Below are 18,383 nucleotides of genomic sequence, written 5' to 3' on the forward strand. Positions count from 1 at the left end.
CCTCTCGGTCCCCGCGGCCTCCAAGCAGCACGGCCATGGCCGAGGGCCAGAAACGAGGGGGCTTCAAGAAGTTCAGTAAGTGTCTGTGGTACGGTGCGGGTGGGTGATGGGGTGCTCACCTGGACAGCCCGGCAAGGAGGGGAGATGCATAAGAGCGAGTGTGAGTGTGACCATGAGTATGAGTGTGTGCTCACACGCTCCCCGGGTCACCACTGCCCAGGGATGTTCAGAGGCGAGACGGGCTCTGGTGGTGTTAGGAAGCTCGTTGGGCTGAGGGGCTTTGGGGATTTCCATCCCCATGGCTGGGGGTGAGCCCGGGTGCTGTTGGCTCACGAGCTGGGTGCTGGGACTGGGACCAGTTTGCTGCAGCCCAGCCCTGCACTGGGTGCCGGGATGCACCCAGGAGGATGCACAAGGGGGTCTGGGGATCTTCACTCTACGAATCACATCCTTCAGGGTGCACGGCTAGGGGTGCAAGCCAGTGCCGTGGACTGGGGGTGGCCGGTCCCCCCACAGCACAGGGACGAGGGTGACACAGAGGAGCTGCGGTGGAAGCCTGGGAGCAGATTCCCGCTGGCTGCCCTTGGAGGAAGCGCTTGGTGCCTGCTGGGAGCGAGCTCTGCTCTTTCTCACAGACCTCGGGTTTCCCCCAGAGCCCCGGGAGGTGGCTGCAGCGGCCTTCACCCTGCTTCCCAGCGCTGGGCTGCGCGGGATCTGGCCTTTGCTGCTGCTCTCTGCATTCCTGCCACAATGCCGGAGGGGGGCCGGTCCCTTCGCTCCCCCGGGACCCCTCCACTGGCAAAACCCACGGCCCCATCCCAGTTGGGATTTTCCTTTGCGGTGGAGAGCAGGGAGATGGTGAAAGTCCCTGGCGCTGCCTTTCCCACCCAGCCAGCAGCAGAGGATGCTCAGACCCCGAGGGGATGTTTAACCTGAAGAAGTTTTCCCTTTAACTGCATCCAGACCACTAGGTTTCTGCCATGCAGAAGGGCTTTTGGGCTCCTGCAGCCCCTTGCACGGCCTCTTTGCCCCATATGGCTGCAGGGATGCACTGCAGAGCCCATGGATGGAGGCAGGAGGTGGGGGTCCAACAGCCGAGTGGCCCCTGGACGCTGGGTTCCTTGCACAGCGCCGCAGCATGACGCTTCCTGCCACAGCAAATTCGCTGTGCCTGGAGGGGAAGAGGCTTTGCAGAGCCCCACAGCAGCATAAACATTGCAAAACCCCTGGAGGCACCCAGAGCCCCAGGGCTCCGGTGAGGAAATGCAGCCCTGCAGAGCTGCAGCCACAGCCTGCTTTGCCCCGCATGCCACCGTCCTCATGCAGGCACCGGCACCGGCCTGGGGTTGCACCGCAGCAGCATGCAGAGCCGAGCTGGGGCCGAGGTGTGAAATGCAAAGCCGCCCGCTGGGGCTATAAATACTTCTCTGGTGAATGCTTCGTGCTCAGAGCTTGCAGGTGGCAGCTGGGAGCTGCAGGGAGGTTGCGAGGGGCTGAGCGCTCAGCCAAGGAAGTGGGGAGGTTATCACCTGCCTGCAGCCGGTGCTGCCATGCGAGCGCCGCTGGGCCCCGCGCTGATGATCGGTTCCTGCTCAACCACACTGGTGACGGACATGCACACGTGGGCACGTCACACGTGGCCGGGACCCCCATCCCCTGGGGAGATGTGGTGTGTCCCATGCTTTTATCCTAGAGAGGGCAGGAGAGGTATGCCGGTGGGGCTGCCCTGAGGCTACGGGGATGGGCACAGCTGCCAAGCCCTGCCCTGAGTCCCCTGCGCAAAGCAGGGAGGCAGAGGGCAGAAGAGATTTGAAATCATTTCTGGCATTGCCTGCTCACCAGGGCCGGGTGTTTCTTCCTCCACCCCTGCAACTGCAGTGGGGAAACGCAGCCGCTGGATTTGCCAGGGCACAGGGGACGTTTGCTCCCCAAGAGACCAGGACAGACCTCCTGGGGTCACAGCAGAGATGCCCCGAGCAGCATTAGATACACCCCAGACCACAGGGACGTCATGCCGGGCTGGGACTGGAGATGCAGCTTGTAATGGGGCTGACAGCAGGCTGCACTGCAGCGCAGTGTCCTGTGCCCACCCCAAGCCGGGACCAGGAGCCCCGGGACCCACCACCACCACCACCACGCTGTGCTGGCAGTAACCCCACACTCATCTCTCCTCTCTCCTTGACAGAGTTTTTCAAGTTCAAAGGCTTTGGGAGCCTGAGCAGCATTCCCCGCTCCTTCACCCTCCGGCGCTTGTCTGTGGCCCCCAGCTGTCCTGAGAGCCTGGGGCCGGGTCTCCCTCCTCCCCACGGCTTCCTGGAGGCGCCCTTCGACGGCACCCAGGATGATCTCAACACCATGCCCAAGAGTCCCAGCCCCTACGCCCGGTCATCAGACATGTACAGCCACATGGGCACCATGCCCAGGCTGAACCTGGGCAAGGCAGGGAAGAGCCTGGGCAAAGCCAAGAATAGCCAGAGATGCCAGGAGAAAGGGACCCCCAGTGACAAAACCCCCTGGACAGCCCCGCTCCCCAGCCCCGAGTCTCCCGAGATGTCCGACACCCCTGACCTGGGCACGGACTCACCCTCAGCCGCTGGGCAAGCGGAGCAGGAGGAGGAAGAGGCTCAGCCCGAGGACACCCCAGGGGCAGCGATGGGCAGGATGGACCAGGAGCGTGCAGGGAATGTCTCTTGCCCTGGGACAGAGGCACCGAGCTCCAGCCTGGCCCCAAACCCCAGCCAAATCCTGAGCCCCGACACAGCAGTGGTAGTGGAGACCACCGATGGTGATCTGCCAGAAAAGGGGCAAGAGCATCCCCGTGAGAGCCTCCTGGACAGGTACGGCCCCGTTGCGTTTGCTCTGCCTTCCAATGGGACCCCCTTTCTGCTCCCCCAGGGCAAGGGGAGGGGGCCGGGACACAGCAGGGTCCCTGTGGTGCCCTCCCCTTGCCCACAGTGCCAGCGGGATGCACCTGGCCAGCGGGACAGCACGGCCAGAGCGCTCTGTACCGTGGCCAGGTCAGTGGCTCCATGGGAGCGAGGTTTCCTGTGGGATTTCTGCTCCCTCCCGTTTCCGGATGGGGTGGAAACATCTCGCAGCCCTGCTCAGCCCTGGCGTCCCTTTGTCCTGCCGACAGCTCAGTTCTAGCAGCGGGACGTGCTGTGGAGAGCTCAGACCTGCACTGTCCCAGCCCCCTCCACTTCTCATTCTCCTCTTTCACCCCTTCCATCCTTCTCCCCCTCCCTGAGCAGCACTGCCTCTCTCAAGGCACAGGGGCAATCCCCGAAACCAGCCACCCCATTTCCATCACCTGCCAGTAAGCCCCCCACCCCGGGCACAAATCCCCCAACTCTCAGCACAAAACCCCGGCTCCAAGCACAAAACCGAGGGAATTTGCGGGCTCAGCCCTCTCAGATGAGGGTTGGATTTTTTGAAGGGTTTTGACCTCAGAATCAACAAGAGGGATTTTTAACCCCCTGCCCATCACCTGGGCGTCTGGGCACGAGGGGCCAAATGTGTCCCCAGCCTAGCAGCGTACACGGGACTGGGGACACAGGCAGAGGCGCCGACTTCAAATTTCTCCCCAAAACAAGGTCCCATCGTACCACCCCTTCCCTGGCCTGACTCTCCTCTCTCCACACTTGGGTGGCCCCTGACACCCCTGTTCCCCCCACACCGCCCCAGGGCCGGGTGCTTCTCGCCCCGGCACCGAGCATTCGGGAGGTCCTGGAGCAGGGTGAGGAGGAGGAATTTGTGCCGGCGGTGGGAGCCGGGCTGTGCCGGCCACACATTCCTGCCGGCCGCGAAGGGAGGGCCGGAGGAGGGCTGGGACGGGAAGGAGGAGGGTCCGCCACCGCCTTGTATGCCCCAAAGTCCCAACGCTCAGTGCAAGGCGGGAGAGCGCCTGGGAGAACTTCTCCCTGTCCTGGAGCAGAGGCGCTCACCGAATCGCGCAGGGCCGATGACAGCGGTGGGCAGGAGGTTTCCCCCCCTGGGACAGGGCAGGTAAGGGGTCCTGGCCCCCCAGCCACCCCTCGCACCCCGGCACGGCAGAGGGGAAGGGGAGGGAGAGGTTGGTAAGGGGCTTTGCTTGGGGCGGGCACAGCACCTCGACACAGATGCTGCCGGAGCCACCACTCGGCCACTGAGGCCCCCGGTCCATGGCGGCATTTGCTCATGGAAGAGTGAGCGCATCGGCTGCGGCTGCTGAAACCGCAGTCAGACCCGGCGCCAGGGCAGAGCGGCTCAGGGGCTGCGGCCAGCTTGGGGGGCCAGAGGCTTGGGAGCTCGGGGTGCCGGCGGCACTGCTGCGTCCTCTGGTGAGCTCAGAGCCCCAGCAGCGGCAGAGGGTCCCCCGCGGAGGGTGTGCGGGGCTCGCCCAGACCCTCTGTCCCCCAGAAACGACTCAGGTCCCAGGCCAGCGTGGCTGGGAGCGAAGCAGCAGGAATGTGTGTGGGTCACCCAGATGTCTTGGCTCTAGGGAGTGGGGACTTCGGTCCCCAAAAATCGAGGGTCAAATGCTCTTTTGCATTATCTGGGGCTGCCTTGATGATGGGTGTAGCCACGCTGTTTGCCAGGGAAACTGAGGCACCAGAGTGACCAGAGCAGGACTTGGCATCAGGGGCATTTCTACCCCTCTGCACTCTACTTGGAGCCCCTGCCACAGCCCCCAGCTCGGGGAGCAGCCGTCTGCCGGAGCCATTCCCATGGCCAGGCCCTGCCGTGGGGCGGGCGGAAGCAGGACCGGGATAGTGCCGCGCCCCAGCGCTTCCTCCTGCACACGCACATCCCTGCGGACAGGGACAGTCTGTTCCCGGTAGGCCATGGCAGGGGCCAGGGACAGCTGGCCAACCCGGGGTACGCCCATGCACAGGGACCAAAAGCGGCACGGGGTGGGGAAACACGAGCACGTTTTCACTTGCCCCCACTGGAGCATCCCTGGTGAGGACAGACCCCAAGGCAGAACGGACTGAGGATACCCACACAAGGGAGGGATTTCCCAGGGATGCTCCCTGCAGGATCAGGTCCTGAAGGGGAGAATTGCACTGCCGTGGGACAGGAACAGCACCCAGGGGCCATGGAGCTGCTCGGAGGCGGTGGCCGTGACTCCGGCAGGGACACGGTGACTAACGGGAGATGACCCACAGGCAGGTCATAGGGCGGACGTGACTCGACTTCCCTCCGCGTGCAGCCGTGTGCAAGGCACGGGAAATGCCACTTCCCGCAGGGCGCAGGCAGGGAGCTGCCTGCAGCTGCCAGCAGACCCCTCTGGCAGCACTGCCAGCCAAAACCTCGAAGGAGGCAGCTCTGCAGAGGGGGAAACTGAGGCATGAGATGCCCAAACTTACTTCCCCTGGGGCACAGCCGGCACCAGTGTCCGAAGACGAGCAAAGCCCAGGCTCCAAACCAGCACCGGACCCACACAATCACCCTGGACCGTTCCCAGCAGCCAGCCCAGAGCTTGGCACATTTGCAAGTCACTGCGATGCCTTCCAGAGCCCAAAAGGAGCAGCCATCCGACCGAAACCCCACTCCCTGGTGCCACCGTGGTAGCGCCAGGTCCCAGCGGCTCAGCCACGGCCGCACTCCAAAGGCAGCCCTGGAATTTCTCCCAGGCACTCGGCTGCCCCCAAAAATGCTGTTTCCTCCAGGAATGTGCAGAACCAGGGGGGCTGCGGTGCCCAGCCCCCCCAGCCCCAGCTGCTGCCCTTACCCGGCACTGAGGCCTCCCCTGCCCGGGCCCTCACAGCGTCTCCCAGCTGCTCCCATGCTCCCGATTTCCTGCCCGGAGGCCCCCCGTCCTCCTGCCGGTTTTTCTCACGGCTCTCGCAGCACCAGGCCCGTGTGAAAGGCAAACAGGCTGCAGAGGCAGCGCCAGGGCGGGCAGGCAGCCTGCAGCTGCCCGGGGGAGACTGTGTCCGTCCCCGCTCCCAAACGCTCCTCTATTTTTTTCACCCCAAAGAAGTGTGGGCTTGATTTCCAGCCCCTTTTCCCCTTCCAAAGCTGGACAGCCGGAGATGCGGTTTCAGCAGTGTGGGCTTGGAGGAGTGGGGTTTGCCCGCTGCAGGGCTAGACACCCCAAGGGGCTCATGCTGACCCCAGCAGGACCCGCTGTAATGCCACGGGGGATGTCCAGTGGGGCAACGTCTGGCAGCGGTCAGCTCTGCCATCCACGCTTCCCTTTGGGTGACAGATTTCTGAGCCACCAGGCACCATCCCCAACCTGGAGGGAGCCCACAGAGGAGGATTTTGGCTCCCCAGGGATGCCACGGGTGCGGCTCCCAGGAGGGGTTTGTGTGCAAGACCCCCAGCAGCTCCCAGTACGAGGCAGGAGTCCAGCTGTGGCTGTAGGCACTAGGTGGAGAGAGGCGGCTCCTGGCAGGGAAGGGACATCCCAGGTCTGTGATGCCCTCAGATTTGGTTATTTCTTAGTTGCAGCTGCCTGCCCTTGTGCCGGCGTCCTGCCATCCCAGGGCCCTCGCTGCCTCCCCGTGCTCGGGCAGGCGACCTCAGCAAGCAGTGGGATGTCCCTGATGAAGCTTGGTGCTTGGGAAGGCGACAGGTACTGGGTTCTGGTTAAAGAAGTCTGGATTTTTGTATTTTATTCTGAAAGGCAAGACCACAGGGTAGCACATCCCAGCTCAGGCTGTTACAGCCTCTCTCCCTTTGAACACTCTGTTGTTCCCCTTGGACTCATCCGTACTGACACATACCTTGACCTACAAGAGCACAAAAAGCAGTAGCAGCATTGCTACATGCTCAGGAAAGAGCAGGGGCCATCTGTGTCCCCCATGAAATGATGGCAAAGAAGCTGCCGGATCAGCGCTTCTCAGGGTTGCTGTGTTGCTTGTCAGTAGGGCTAAGAGTGAACATGTCACCAAGGAGAATGGGAGTTTCTATTGCCTGTGTGCTGGGGAGGGCAAATCTTGCAGACTCAGCCAGGACATCGTGGTTCACCCCCGGCTTTAGTGGGAGTTTGATTCCTGCAGGATTGCACGAGGCCATGGAGAAAGTCAGAAATGCTTGTCTGGGCGGCATGTTCAACAGCTGCCTACTGGGAATGCAGCTCTGCCGGGGAGCAGGGCACAGGGCCCCCCACCTCGGCATGCACCCCCGGCACGATGACCCATGGGGACCCCAGCCCGGCCGCTGGGCCCCGGCTCAGCTCACACAGTCCCAAGCCGATTTGGGGAGAGATCCTCTAAAAAGGCCTCATTCTTCTCTGATCGCATTAGGGAGGCTAAGCCCTGTGCCGATTGTGGGCACGGAGCAGGCAGCAACAGTGCTGGGGCCCTGGGAACCTCTTCCAAAACCGTGACCATGCTCTTGGGCCCATGGCAAGGCAAGGGGCGCAGACCCCCGCTCCCTGCAGCTGTGCCACCACCACCTTTGACCCGACTGTCACGACTTACTGCCCTTTACTCATGTATTTTTATTTTTCCCCTTCCTTCTAGCCACCACGATGGCCTGGAGTCTGGCAGCGAATACGTGAAGGTAAGATGCTGAGCGTGATCGCAGCCTGCCCCAGCCGGGTGCCAGTGGTGGAGGGGGGACAGTGGCCCAGGGGCTGGCTGGGTCCTACACCAGTGGGGTGCTCAGCTCTGCACCCCCTGCCCCACGACTTCCTCCAGGCTCTCTTTAGCCCTGGAAGAAATTCCCTGCCAGAAACGGTGAGGCCGGGGGAGGCAGAGGAGACACAAACCCCGCGTGGTTCCCCTGATGCGGCTCCCACAGGACCTGCCTGCGTTTCATGCTCCCCATCACTTGCGAACACCGCAGATGCAGCCTCCTCCCTCCACCCCCATGTAAAGAAACGGAAGGGTTTGAGCCACTTTCGTGGCTGTCACATGAAAGTCGGTGTAAATCTCTCCAAATCTCTTGCTTATCCTCCAGCAAACTATTAACATTCCTGAGGACTCTTCATGTCTGGCCAGAAATTCATTAGCAAGGCGCCTGGCTCTGGAGGAGAGCGGGCCCTTTTGCAGGAGGCTGCTGGCACGATGGGAGCCGGGCAGGAGCAGAGGAACAGTGGCAGGGATGCTGTGTGGTTTGGTGATGGAGCACCAAAAACCTGCCCGGGCGGTGACTGCCATGCAATGGCCTTTGGGGAGTTTGTTTGAGAAGGGCTGAAGCCTTCGGAGCCCGGTTGCCCGATGGGGATGTAATGCTGCTGGGCAGACGTGGTTGTTGAGAAGTGACTTGAGGTGCCCGGCTTGGGTGGTGTAATTAGTACAGAGCCCTGAACCTTCATCGTTTGGACTTGGGGCTCTCAATGGCAGCTGTAGCCAGACATGGAAATGTGGGAACCCCCTGAACTGGCAGGCTCAGGAGAGAGCTGGATGGAACCTGAGCTCATCTGCTCCTCCTAATGGGAGTCACCCCGCTCCGGGTCCAGCCTTGGGGCTAATGAGGACCCCGTGTGCCAGGTCTGGCAACCGGCAGCCTCTGGGCAGCAGGATCAGAGGCGGCTTTTTGGCCTGTAGCAGAGCGATCCCCCGGGTGGGATGTCCCTCCTCTCCTCTTCCTTTAGCTGTGTGGGACTGGCAGAACGGGAGCTCACAGGGCTGGAAGTGGGACACGTGCCGGAGCAGTGAGGCTCCAGTGGGAGTGTCGAGGCTCCAACTGGGCTTCACAGGGTAGACCCCTGGCGTGGGGCGCCTCGGGATGCACAGGAAAGCTCCTGCTCACGCAGGCAAGTCCTGCGAGTGCAAGGGTGTGGTGAGAGGCGGAGCTGGATGGTTTGGGGTGTTTTCCCTTGTGCTGTCAGTGAGTGCACCCAGAGACGGGCACGTTTTATGGCTCGTGAGTTAATAGACTGGAACAACTCAGGTGTGGAGCAATGGGTATGGCTTTGCCTTTGGGATCGAGTTCTTTCTGGTGAGCCAGGAGAATTCCCTACTCTCCAGGCAGATCCCAGACCTGAGCTATCTGGCCTTTATTTCTCACTTGTCCCCTTGGTGTCCAGACGTGGCCCGTGGTCTGTGATTTATACGCCACTTCCTTTCGGTCACGGAAGCAACTGATGGCTGCAGTGACAGCAGCTATTTTAGTCAAATAAGTAATTATCTGGAGTGTGAGTGACCGGGATGATGGGGACACTCGGGCTGATTGCAGGCGGTGTGCCTGGCAGGGAGCCCGTGCAGCTGCAGGGTGCTCAGCACCCAGCAGCATTCAGCCCCAGGGCCTGCGGGATTCAGGGTGGGAAAGTGGCTGCTGGCTGCTGTGCCTGGGATCCCTTGGGAGCAAGGGGGGACGGGGCTGGGAACCACCGCTGGAGTAGGTCCTCGCTTTGTGGCTGGGAGGGAAACAAGCAGAGGGGAAACACTGCTGCAGGAGCGAGCGGAGGAAAGACAGGAAGAAAAGAGCCAGTGAAGGAGGGAGTCAGGAGGAGGGAGAGGACGCGTGGCAAAGCTCTTGTGAGCAGAGGCTCACGGGCAGGTCTGTGTCCAGACGTGCACCAAGGAACTGCCAAACATCAGCCCTTGAGCTTCAGCCACAAACCGACCCGGGCCAGCTCTCCCATCACCAAACCTGCTGTGATTAGAGATGCAACCAGGAGCTAGGGAGGGTCGGAAAGCCAGGATCAATAAGCACTTGGTAATTAACGTGCTTTAATAATAGCCTAAGGGTTGGTGTTTCTAAGCTGCCTGGGGGATCTGCACGCTCGGCTCCATTTGCTAACATCCCAGCCAGCCTAGCTTTGGCCCTCGCACAGGTGAAGGAGCTGCAGAACGGCGTTACCTTTTGGGAGAGCAGCAGCCAGTAAAGCTGTCATGCGTTCCCGCGAGACCTCAGTCAGAGGTTTTCAGCTTCCCCCTGCGGAGGGGCAGCACGGGCACAGCCATGGGGCATCGCCTTGCAGCACCCCATGAGGCTCCCACTCACTCCCTTGGCAAGAGCCTCGGAGGGAAACCACAGAGCCCATCGCGGGGGAGAAGCCTTGGCAGGAGGATGATTCACTGTTGGATCCTTTCGGAGAAGCGTCTCCCTACACGCTGCCATCTGGTCTGTCCCTCAGCCCCATGCAAGAGGAGAGGAGGAGAGCCCGTGCTCCCTGCCTATCCCGGCAGGGCTGCAGGCACCCATGGGATCCATGAGCACCTGCCGCCCATGTTCCCTGCCCACAGGGCTGCAGGCACCCATGGGATCCGTGAGGACCTGCCGCCCGTGTTCCCTGCCCGCAGGCTGCGTGCTGCCCCACATCCTTCCGCGCCCCAGCCCTGTCCTGCTACAAACCTGCGCTGCTCTCCCATCTCTTCTCTCCCCTGCAAAACCAGGGGCAGAGTGCGAGCCCGGCGAGCGCCTCCGAGCTCTCTTTGTTCTGCGCGGAGGAGCCACTCACTCGGGGGACCTGTATCTCATCAGCCCTGGCTGCTTTCTCCCTGCCTGGGGATGTGAGGGGCTCGTTTGAATTAATTAGCTGGGAGGCTGCAGGGTTCTGTGGTTGGTGGCAGCAGGAATACCTCTCCGGGCTCACAGCATCCCCTTGGGCAGGCGCGCACTGGGAGGCATGGGAATCTTTGGGCCAGGACATGCTTTGCGGACAGGAGCGTAAAGCCCCCTGTTACAAAAGCGTGGCCAAATCCAGGCCGTGCCGGTGCAGGACAGACCTGGAGGGAGACCGACTGGGTGCAGGCAAGGTGCAGAGCTCACTGCTGGGTGCAGGGCAGGGCGCAGGCGGTGGGTTCAGGCAGAGATTTTGGAGTTTTTTTCGAGAGTCAGGGCTGGAGCAATGCTTTGAGTCATCAGTACTGCCTTGCACATCCCGTATGTGAAACCGTGGCCTTAATTAAACTGAAGCAGAGCCTTAATTAAACGCAACTCGGAAACAGCCTACGCGGGAAGCAGGCAGCCGGCTCCCCGCCACATGAGGCAGGCACCGGTGTCTCCCCCCCGAAAGGCTTCACCGGGGTGGGGGTGAAGGGAGACGGGGTGGGCGACAGGAGATGAGGCTGTCCCTGACCCGTCTGTGTCACTGGGGAGAGCAGGTGGCTTTGGGATGGGGAGGTAAGGGGTGCTGGGTCCCTCAGGGGTGCCTGATCCCCTCAGAGGAGCCAGTTTCTCTCAGGGCACAGGCAGCCGGGCTGCTGGTCCCCCTCAGGGTTGCCTGATCCCCTCAGGGGTGCCAGTTCCCCTCTGAGGAGCTGGGTCCCCTCAGAGGAGCCAGATCCCCTCAGCGCACAGGCAGCCGGGGTGCCAGGTCCCTGCAGGGGTGCCAGGTCCCCTCAGGGTGCAGGCAGCCGGGGTGCCAGGTCCTCTCAGGGGTGCCTGATCCCCTCGGGGGTGCCAGTTCCCCTCTGAGGAGCTGGGTCCCCTCAGAGGAGCCAGTTCCCCTCAGCGCACAGGCAGCCGCGGTGCCAGATCCCTGCAGGGGTGCCAGGTCCCCTCAGGGGTGCCTGATCCCCTCGGGGGTGGCGGGTCCCCTCAGAGGAGCCGGTTCACCTCAGGGCTGCCGGTTCCCTTCGCGACGCGGGAGTGCCGGCGGTGCCGGTTCCCCCGGGGTCCGCGGTGGCGGGGCGGGCGGGTGTGGGCGGCCCCGCGGGGCGGGCCGGGGCGGAGCGGGGCGGAGCTGCCGCGCCGGCACCGCCCCCCGCTGCCGACAAGGGATGAGGTAATCGGGGAAGCGGCTGAAATTGAAGCCCGGCGGCGGCGGCGGCAGCGGCGGTGCAGCCCGGGCCGGGCCGGGGTAGCCCCGGCCGGGCGCGCCGCGCCATGACGGAGCGGTGCAGCCTGTGGAGCGCCCTGTCGGCGGCCGCCTGCTGCTTCTACCGCGGCTCCTTCATGCAGGTCCAGGTGAGCGGGGGCGGCAGGAGGACCCGGGGCCGGCGCGGACTCCGCTCGGCGCGGAGACCCCGCGGGTGCCGCCGGGCAGCGGCTCCGTGCGCCCGCAGGCGTGGGGAAGGCGGCGGGGGTAGGGAGGGAGGGAGGGGGAGCGCCGGGGGCACGGGCCGACCCCCGGCTCCGCACCCGCCGTGGGGCAGCTCCGGCCGCCGGGCTGCAGCGCTGGAGAGCGGGTGCGAGGGGGCGGCCTCCCCGGGGAGCCCCGCTGCCCCCAGAACCGAGCTGGCAGGGCTGGGTGCGGGCAGCTTGCCTGTCGGCCTTCGTCGAGGAGGCGGCGAGTGTGAGATGAGCCAAGCACCGGGTCGTGGGGTACGGCTCAGCCCTCTCCACAGCCGGGGCCACAGAGCCAAAGCTGCCGGATCCCCCCAGCCCAGCACTTTTGACAGGCAGCACAAGTCTCTGAAGGGAGCCCTCACCTGCAGCAGACCTCATGAAGGGGAGCATTCAGCATCCCCCAAGAGATGGCATGTGCTGGGAGCATCACTGAGCACAGAGGAGAGACTGAGCCCAGATGAACACACGGCTCCTTGGCCTGGGTCTCCATGTATGTGCTGCACTGCACGGGTCTGACTGGTGGGAGAAAGCTGGGATCCATCTGTCACCTGTCCTGTGGCACTTCCAGCACCGCCAATGTCTGGGCTCAAGTCTAGGCGTCCTACTTTTGGACTCTGGCATTTGCACAGGAGGGGCACGGCGCTAGGAATTGGTTCCCTCATTTACTGAGCTAGAGAGCAAAGGTGTTTAGGATTACAACAGCCAAGCAGGCTTTGGTCTGAAGCAAGAGCTGTAGCATACTGCAAGTTAGAAGAGAGACGGCAGCCAAGAGAGCTGGCACTCTTATTCAGTACTCCTGCTGAGTGAGGTAGGTGCCGAGCTTTAGAGATTATGCTGGGTAAGACGGAGCCCAGAAGCAGCATTTCAAGTCTTGTCATGATTGCGGCTGATCTCAGTGCAAAGCCAGGGATTTTGATTGCTAGTGGGGGTAAAGAGGGAAAAGCAGAAGAGCTTCTCCTGTTGTCCAAAGGCCATTGAGCAACACAGGGGGACATACCCTAGTGCAGCGAGCCCTTGGGCTGCACATCGCAGGGGGTGATGGGGTCCTTTCAGCAAGCTGCTGCCAGAACAAGGGAGAGACAGGTGGGCATCTGGCTCTTGCACAGGGATGCAAGAGGGGATGGAGGGTGCTCCATCGTGACCCCAGAAGGAGTTAAAAGTGAAGCCCTAAGTGCTCACCTGGCTCCACCAGATCTTTCACCATCTATTTGTGTCCAAGTGTGCCCAGCAAACACACACTGAAGTCCCCATGAATGACTGGAGCGCTTCCAGCTGACAGCCGCATCCCTGCTCACCGCCAATGGCAGTGCACCCAGCCTGGGAAGCACTGACATCATTTCTGGCCAATAGCAGCTCTGAAAAGGGATGCAGCAGCAGCCGCTGCCGCCGTCTTGGAGTGAGATAAGTAATATATAGATGGATGGAAATGTGTGTATACACACACCCCATCACTGCACTGGAGACCCGCTCCCCCAGGGCAGCTGTAGCGGTGCACCCCACCACCCCACTGCACAACCTGGGGCACTTGTCCCACCTTAGAGCACCCAGATGTTCCTGGCCATCAACCCCAGCTGCACCCCACCCCTGCCAGCCAGACATAATTGCTCCAGAGCTGCCACAAAGGAGCACAGGCAAGGGGAGAGGAGACCCTGTGGGTAGCCAGGAATGTCAGGACAAAGATCGTGAGTCAAGGTCTGCCTTCAGTGGGGACTAATGGAGATGTGGCGTACCCAAGAGATGCCTTCAGTCACCCGTGGAGTGGACAGATGGGCTGGTGCCTTTTCGGAGGCCATTTAGATGCCCAGAATCATTGTGAGACAGGACAGAGGAACAAATTATTTCTTTTCCGTATGGATATCAAGATCAGTAGGGCTGACTGGCTTACAGCAGGAAATGCAGACTAAGAGCAAGCCCATAACAACTTGAGGGTTGTTTGTGGTGGGATTTTTCTCATTGTGGTCACGCGGGATGGACTAACCATTCTCAGGTGGTACCTGGCAGCTGGACTGGTGAGGCATGCAGACCGGTCCTCAGGTTTGCCATGATGCTGGCTGTCTCTCAGCAAGGATGTTTGTTCTGAAATACTTCACTGAAGTAGCCGATTGCCAGGTACGGAGGAAGCGGAGAAGACCCTTTCTGGGGCTTGCCCCATACACCTGCTCCCAATGACTTGTCACTCCGTTTCCTTTCAGTGCTGCTTCCCAGGCCCTGCAGCTGCTCCAGCAGCCAGAGCAGGGGTGGAAAACTCTGGAAGGGGCTGGGATTTCCCTAGCGAGGGTCCCAGCACAGGGTGGGCAGCAAGAGAGCAGGAGGGAGAGCAGATGTGCTCATGCCCCGAGGTTAGTCAGATGTTATCAGCAGAGGAGCGGGGTGGGGTGTGAGTACACCTTGCTCTCCAAGCTGACTTCATCCTCAGCTGCGACTCCCCCAGATCTGGGAGGAGGAAAGCAGACTGCAAATCACTCCTGTTTCATAAGATTACCTCTTCAAGGAGAGAAAGCCAAATGGCAGCTTTTGAAGATGTCCTTACACCAGGCAGAGTGACAGCCACTGTTTTACATGTACCACAGCTGTCAGCACCCTCCATCCCCCCAGCTCTTGCCCTTCCACTGCCAGTTCCAGTCCTTGTCCCTCAGCTGGGACTGGAGGCACTTCCTCCCCCCAAGAAAGCAGCAGGGAGAGTCAGGGAAGTGGGCAGGGATGGAGAGCCCTGGGAACTGCCTCCTCATGGGGAACTGCCTCCTCATGGGGAACTGCCTCCTCATGGGGAACTGCCTCCTCATGGGGACTGCCCCCATTGCACAGTGGCACCGGAGGATTCCCCAGCCCCGGGACTGTGAAACAGCCCATCAGGGTGCTGAACGTGATGGAGGAGCTCTCCTTTCTCCAGCCAAGCCAGCTTGGCTGCTGCTTGGGATTCCTCAAGCAGCGCTTGGCATCATCTCTGGCAGCTCCTGAGCTGGTTTGTCTGGTGCGGCTAGTTCAGAGAACTGCTCTAATGCCCGTTTCTTCCCGCTCAGCTGGAAGAGGCCTTGGGGCTCTCTGTGCAGGAGGCCAGCACCATGCAGTCGAGCTAGGTGCTAGTGGAAGTCAAGGCTTTTCCCCACACCCAACCCACTAGTATGCAAGACCTCACGTCGGGCCGTACATCTTTTGATGTTCTCTTGGCGCAGCCGAGAGTGCCAAGCGGTGCCCTTTTCAGCGCGGCGCTCAGACATCCGCTTACATGCTCCTGACAGCGCTCGGCTGGCCTGCACCGCCTTGCCATGCCGGGCCTTGCCGGCAGCCGGCCAGCTGGCAGCCTGTGAGCTGGCCTCCTCTGAGACAGGCTACCGAGCGGAGCAGAGGAAAGTCGATCGCTGCTGAAGGGCTTGTGGGCTGGAGGAAGCACGTCCTTCCACAGCACGTGGGTCTTTTGCACCAAGGGCTTGCGGCGAGCCCATCTCCCACATGGAGAGGGGGGCAGCCAGGTGATTTCAGCAGCAGCTAGCGTGTATTGGAAGAGCGCGAGAGGCTCATAATGAGGACCGGTCCCCAGAGTCACATCACACCAAGGAAAAGGGGCTCCCCATGATCAGTCTCCTGCTGCGTCCCCAGCTATTATAGCCACACAGTCACTCCAAGCAGTGGCTTTTTGGTGGCCGTTCTCCCAGCCAAGGAGCCGAAGGGACAGTGCCATCCACATGGCTGGAGAAGGTGGCTTGTGGCACCCTCCACTCACAACTGGCCTCCCTCCCCCATCTGCAAGATGCAAAACCTCCCTCACCTCTCCCAAACCTCCTGTTCTCTCCTGCTAGCTTAGCACCTGGCTCCTGGCATGGATGCCAGCCGGCTGCTGCCCAAATCCTGGCTTGGAGACACCAGGCACTGCTCAGCTGGGTTTGTGTTTGTTATCCTGCACATTTGCATGGGGAGGATTTAGGGGAAAACCCAGATGTACAACACTGAGCAGAACAGGCACTAATCCCTGCTCCAGGGGTGGCAGGGGGGAGCACCGGCTCCAAACCGCTCCCAGCTCAGCTCCAACAGCTTTAGCCTGCACAGACAGAAGAGGCTCCCGGGGGGTCCCTCCCTGCCCCAGAGTTTGGGGAGAGCCCTGCCACAGGGAGGGTACTGGAACCAAGGGTCCCCCACTGCCGCTTGGCCAAGCCAGGTCTGCTCGGTGGCAGCGGATGGGTTGTCATGGAAACGGCATCTGCTCGGCCTCAGCCCCCCGGGACACAGCCGGACCTTGGCAGCATCCACCAGCTACCATTTATTTTTAATAGGGTTCAGCAGCACCAGGTGGCTTTGTCTCCATGAAGGCCCCAGAGCAGCAGTGAGCGCTCGGCTCCCCGTGACCCTCGGTCAGGAGGGGACAACCCACATGTCTCCTGGTTCAGGTCCCTACGGCTCCAGGAAGTGGGACCCTCTCATGGAGAGGGTAAACACGGTCGGATGAGCAAGCCTGAGTTCAGTCTGTCCTGTTTTCACAGTCTGCTTCCTCTGTCCCAGCACCTTTTGACTTGATAGGAGTTGGGAAGGGACGAACAGGGGCAGGTCCAGGCTGGTGAGGGCAAGCCCTGGACAACACAGTCCATCACACAGGCCCTTTGCAGTCTCCTTCCTCCTCCCTAGGCTGGAATGGGGTACCTGGGACAGCATTGCTGCCTGGCTTGGCTGATGAATGCAGCTACCACAGGGGATGGAGCATCTCCTCCAGGGAAGGGGGAACCTGAGCTCAGGCTCTGGCTGAGGGACTCAATGGGGTCCCAGGAGCACCCCAAGAGCAGTGGGTACAAGTCAGGAGAGCATTGCAGTGCCCTACGCTTTCCCCTGCCCACAACTGCTTGAGGAGCAGAGGGAATTAATATAGGACACAGAGGACAGAGGTGCTGGGCAAAGGGGTCAGCTCTGAGGCAGGTCCCTGGTGCATCAGCTTGGAGCTGCAGCCCTCAATGCTCTGGGGAACCAGCTGCCACGCAAGGCCAGCCATGAGTGCCAGCCTGCTCCTCTGGCAGTGCCAGAGCAGTGTCAGCAGGGTTTCAAGCCCATGCCTGTCCTCTGAGACACCAGCAGCACCCTGCCCTAACAAGCACCAAGGAGCTGGGCCAGCTTGCGGTGCCTCCTCACACTGGCACTGCCACTGGATGTGGAGCCAGGCCACCAAGCCACCCTTGCTCATGGGAGTGGTGGAGCAGGACACCCTGGTAGACCCATCCAAGCTCCCTGCTCCATGGCAGTGGCACAGATGTCTCCCTTGCAGGACAGCACACATCTGGGATGTGGGGGGAACCCAGGAGTCCTGGCTCCCAGGTCCTGCTCCACCACGCAGTACTGCCAAGGCACTAGTGTTGGTACCACAGCAGGACTCATCTCAAAGCCATGACACTGACCAGGGGAACCAGCCTCACGTGCAGAGCACAGAGGAACCCCGAGCCTGCTCTCGCCTCCCCAAACAAGCACCAGCTCCACCGTGCAGGCAGCTCAGCATCCTCAGCTGCCCTCTGGGAATGCTGGCCAAGCGGCAGGCAGGGAGGACGGCAGCTCCAGCCAACAGGAGACATGACGCCATCCCTTATCTCTCCAGGGGGAAGGGAGGGGGCAAATTGCATCCTCCAGGCTCAGGTGCACCAGTGCCGGTAAAAGCTAATTTCAATGCAGAAGGTTCCATTTACATTTGTCATTACTATTCATGCCACCATCAAGCTAAATACAGCGAGTTAACCCTTTGGAGGAGGGACCATGGTGGATGTTTCAAGGAGGAGGAATACTGTAGGTTTCCTCCTGGAAGAGTGCTTGCTGTGGTGGTTCAGCCATGGAGATGTTTGAGAGGGAGCTGGGGCAGGTTTTCTCCTGCCCAACCACACTCAGCTCTCAGCTGGGACAGAGGGGCAGCACACTGGGGACAGGGTGGTCAGGCATGATGGGGACATGCCGCCAGGAGACCCTCAAAGTGCTCCGGGTGGCAGGACCTGACTATCAACAGGCACATACCCCACCCGCATCCTTTGCCACAAGCAGCGATCCTCACACACAGCTCTGAGTTACCTGTCCCCCAGGGACAGGTCTGCTCCTGGCAGGTGGCATTACCAGTGCCCATGCCATGGAGGATCCCACAGGCCTCACATGGGGACTCTGCCAGCCGATCCCAGGGTCAGCCCTTCCTTCTTCTGGTCCTGCACTGCTGCACCAGCTGATGCTCTCTCCTCCCCTGTACAGTTCTCCAAAGAGAAATACATCCTCGACTCATCACCAGAGAAGCTTCACAAGGAGCTGGAAGAGGAGCTGAAGCTGAGCAGCACCGACCTGCGCAGCCACGCTTGGTACCACGGCCGCATCCCCCGGGAGGTGAGGAGGGGAAGGTGGGTGGCTCCGGGCACCCTTTGCTTGGGCTGAGCACCCCGAGGCCACACAGAACCACCAGCCTGTCCTCCTGGGAAGCCTCTAGGCAAGGGCTTCATTAGCCCTGAGCTGCCTGGGTTTGCCACAGGAAATGCCCTCCTGTG

General features: G+C 61.5%; 1 protein-coding gene across 3 annotated transcripts in view; it reads left to right on the forward strand.

The window, feature by feature from the left end:
• SH2D3C (SH2 domain containing 3C) overlaps positions 1–18,383 on the forward strand; it is a 24,952-nt gene continuing 6,569 nt past the window's right edge. Inside the window, exons 1-4 of one of the 3 annotated variants that reach the window (XM_059828649.1) lie at positions 1–75; positions 2,186–2,837; positions 7,455–7,494; positions 18,097–18,225. In XM_059828649.1, the coding sequence (XP_059684632.1) occupies positions 36–75; positions 2,186–2,837; positions 7,455–7,494; positions 18,097–18,225 (861 nt within the window). In that variant the 5' untranslated portion in view covers positions 1–35. Of the gene's footprint in view, positions 76–2,185; positions 2,838–7,454; positions 7,495–11,712; positions 11,794–18,096; positions 18,226–18,383 lie in introns of those variants that run through there. The other 2 variants (XM_059828651.1, XM_059828652.1) reach the window with 2 other exon arrangements.

This window comes from Gavia stellata, chromosome 24 (genome assembly GCF_030936135.1).
Source record: "Gavia stellata isolate bGavSte3 chromosome 24, bGavSte3.hap2, whole genome shotgun sequence".
Lineage (NCBI taxonomy): Eukaryota > Metazoa > Chordata > Aves > Gaviiformes > Gaviidae > Gavia > Gavia stellata.